Genomic DNA, 428 nt, shown 5'->3' on the forward strand with positions numbered 1-428 from the left:
AAACTGCAATACTAACCACCAATCTGTTTGGAGTTGAATCTGTGGGCCGCGCCCCCAGGATGGGCGTGGCGGGGGCAGACCCACGCCTGTCCGACCCACACGCCTTCTCGTATGATGTATCTGCAGGAGAAAACAAAAGCCAAAACATTAATATTGCATAAATGATATCAACGGAGCACACTCAAATTCACATGACCATAAACAAGAACAACGGCCTTGAAAGCCCACCTTCGCCCAAACAATGCTCAGTTCCTTTGCAAAAACAGAGGTGTGAGGCCCAAACAAATACACGCGCAAACACAAACACACGGAGGAAGGGGATCACAGCGCCGTTTGATAAGGATATTCCCTTTTAACCTGCTACAGGGGCTTGACGGCGCCGACAGGCAGGGGGAGAGAAGGGCTGAAGGGTCCAGAATACAGGGCGG

The 428-nt window shown here is 51.4% G+C and overlaps 1 protein-coding gene across 1 annotated transcript in view; it reads right to left on the reverse strand.

Moving 5' to 3' along the window:
* LOC119591772 (ras GTPase-activating protein raskol-like) overlaps window positions 1-120 on the reverse strand; it is a gene marked incomplete at its 5' end in the record, with an annotated part of 12,906 nt that extends 12,786 nt beyond the window's left edge. The window contains 1 exon segment of the mRNA XM_037940517.1: window positions 17-120. Coding sequence (XP_037796445.1) covers window positions 17-120 — 104 coding nt within the window.
* Between the last annotated feature and the right edge of the window lie 308 nt (window positions 121-428).

This window comes from Penaeus monodon, chromosome 29 (assembly GCF_015228065.2).
Source record: "Penaeus monodon isolate SGIC_2016 chromosome 29, NSTDA_Pmon_1, whole genome shotgun sequence".
Taxonomy (NCBI): domain Eukaryota; kingdom Metazoa; phylum Arthropoda; class Malacostraca; order Decapoda; family Penaeidae; genus Penaeus; species Penaeus monodon.